The sequence below is a fragment of the Mus caroli genome, unplaced genomic scaffold (assembly GCF_900094665.2).
Source record: "Mus caroli unplaced genomic scaffold, CAROLI_EIJ_v1.1 scaffold_12550_1, whole genome shotgun sequence".
Taxonomy (NCBI): domain Eukaryota; kingdom Metazoa; phylum Chordata; class Mammalia; order Rodentia; family Muridae; genus Mus; species Mus caroli.
Genome location: NW_018389105.1, coordinates 42,052 through 44,466, shown reverse-complemented (window position 1 = coordinate 44,466; position 2,415 = coordinate 42,052). Strand labels below are relative to the sequence as shown.

The following is a 2,415-nucleotide window of genomic DNA, read 5'->3' as shown; positions in this document are numbered from 1 at the left end:
TATGAAGCTTCAGCTAATCAGGGCAGCAGGGGCATATCTCCACCAAAATGGCTTGCCAGCAACCTGGTACACCTGCGCAGCTCTCACGATGTTTGTGGTTTATATGAGGAAGTCAGGTGCAAGTCATACGACTTAGCTGCAGTCCCTGGTGCCTTCTTGGGACTGCTGCCACACCTGCTCCCCACAATGGCCTTGCTTCTGGAGGTCTGGTGTGGGGGAGGTAGCAGTCACCTACTGTAACGTCCTGGGCTGGTGGAAGGCTGCTTGGATAACCAGATCTGGCCTTGGGTAGGGGGTGACCCGCTCACTTGCCGGCCACGTGGGACAGAGCATTTGTGAACACACCTGCTCTTTGGCTTTGTTTTTCTTGTATTCAGCCAAGTCCTTTCTCGATTGGCTCTCTGGACACAAACAGAACAAATCTGTGTCAAGCCTTCAGCCGTTTGGAAATAGCGGTCTCCTTGCCATCTCCTTCCTCTCTGCCCTTTTCCTTCCCCTCCTCAGTGTGACAAGGCCTCAGAATCTTAAATAGGGTGGGGGGATGGGAGGAAGTTCAAAGGTCCTGAGTCCATTCTTGCTGCTGTGAAACACAGTGCTGCCGTTATCTGTGGAACTAGTCTCCTAGAGTAGAGCAACTTTTTTTTTCTTGACAATTTCTAAGGCTGAGTTAGCTCTCGGAGCAATACTATTGCGGCTGGCCTGGGTTTAACCCTCATCTGCATTCTGTATGTTTTTAAGTAGTTATGAATCCTTACCTTCTGGGCAACTGCTAGTGACATTGACACTTTGAGCCTTTAATGTAAGACGATACCATTTCAATTCCATTGTATTACTTCAGTCAGGTCACATGCTGGCTGCCTACTTAGGAATGTCCCTGAGTTTGTACAGGGCGCCGGCAGCAGTCACCGAAGGAGCGCAGAACCAGCACAGACACCCGAGGGGGCGGGCAGGTGTCTGTCTGCTCCACCTCTGTGTGGGCTCATTCGTGGGTTTTACTGTCAGTCAGACCTTTGGCATGCCCTGCTGTGGAAACTGTATATCAGAAAAGCTGTGTTTGTCCAAAGGGCTGCTTGAATGTGTGGTTGGTTCTTTTAGTCTAGTCAGCCATTGAACTCTTTTTTTTTCCTAAATCCTAAAACTTGGATTGTCTCCTGTTGCTTAGGCTCTGGAAATCCTTTCAAAACCAGTGCCGTTTCATGTGGTTTAAAGCAGTTCTAGAGATTAAACATCTGTAGGCATTGGCAGTGAATTTTGTTTCTGCTGTCGCCTTGGTGTGTAATGTCTAGATGACTAGCCTTTAGAACGTTGCCACCTAGTCCCGTGCATACAGCCAAGAGCATCTGCTTACAGGCCATATCTGTTAAGGAAGTACAGATGAGGTTAAAATCCTGCCCCAGCCTGGGCGAAGCGTTTTCAGCATGCTAGGGGACTTGGCAACTCTCTTCAACCGCATAGCCGCTATTGGGTTGGAATGACTCTTTTCAGCCTGAGCACTTGGGAGTTTGTTTACTGCTTGGGGGTTTATTTTTTCCATCCAAGGTCTCAGTGTAATCACACCAAAGGGCTCAATGGACTTTTGAGATTAGCAACAGCAAAAAAAAAAAAAGAAAAAAAAAAGACAACCAAGAAAAACTCACAGTGGCTCTCTCTCCAGTATTTTGCTGTAGGTGATCCAAAGTTCACAGTTCTGTTAGGAAGAAATCTTATAGTTAAGAAATTCAAAACAGTTGTCTTACCCCTGGTGTGCTCATTGTTTAAGGAAAAGGCAGTGCTTCGTTGTACGTACGTGGTAAATTAAAATTAAAATCTGATGAAAAAAAAAGAAGAAGAACACTGTGACATGCAGAGGCTTTACAACATTATTTATATTCATAGAGATTCTCTCCAGTACGTGTTCTTTTATGCCTTTGAACATTGCTGTGACATGCAAATGCTCTCCCATACTGATTACAATCATAGGGTTGCTATCCAGTATATGTCCTTTTATGGCTTTGAAGATGGCTGTGACAAACAAAGGCTTTACCAAACTGGTTACTTTCATAGGGATTCACTACCGCATGTGTCCTTTCATGACTTGGCAGGTAGCTGTGGTAATCAAAGGCTTTACATTTTTTACATGCATAGGGCTTCTCTCAAGTATGTGTTCTTTTATGCCTTTGAAGAGTACTGTGATATGCAAAGGCTTTACCACAGTGGTTACATTCATAGGGCTTCTCTCCAGTATGTGTGCTTTCATGCCTCTGAAGATCTCTGTGACAAGCAAAGGTTTTACCACATTGGTTACATTCAAAGGGCTTCTCTCCAGTATGTGTCCTTTCATGGTTTTGAAGATGGTGGTGACGAGGAAAGGCTTTGCCACATTGGTTACATTTATAGGGCCTGTCTCCAGTATGTGTTCTTTTATGAATTTGAAGA

General features: G+C 45.1%; 1 protein-coding gene across 4 annotated transcripts in view; it reads right to left on the bottom strand.

Moving 5' to 3' along the window:
• Positions 1-121: 121 nt before the first annotated feature.
• LOC110287941 (zinc finger protein 844-like) overlaps positions 122-2,415 on the bottom strand; it is a 5,341-nt gene continuing 3,047 nt past the window's right edge. The window contains exon 4 of one of the 4 annotated variants that reach the window (XM_029473781.1): positions 122-2,312. In XM_029473781.1, coding sequence (XP_029329641.1) covers positions 2,051-2,312 — 262 coding nt within the window. In that variant the 3' untranslated portion in view covers positions 122-2,050. Of the gene's footprint in view, positions 2,402-2,415 lie in introns of all 4 variants that reach the window. The other 3 variants (XM_029473782.1, XM_029473779.1, XM_029473780.1) reach the window with 3 other exon arrangements.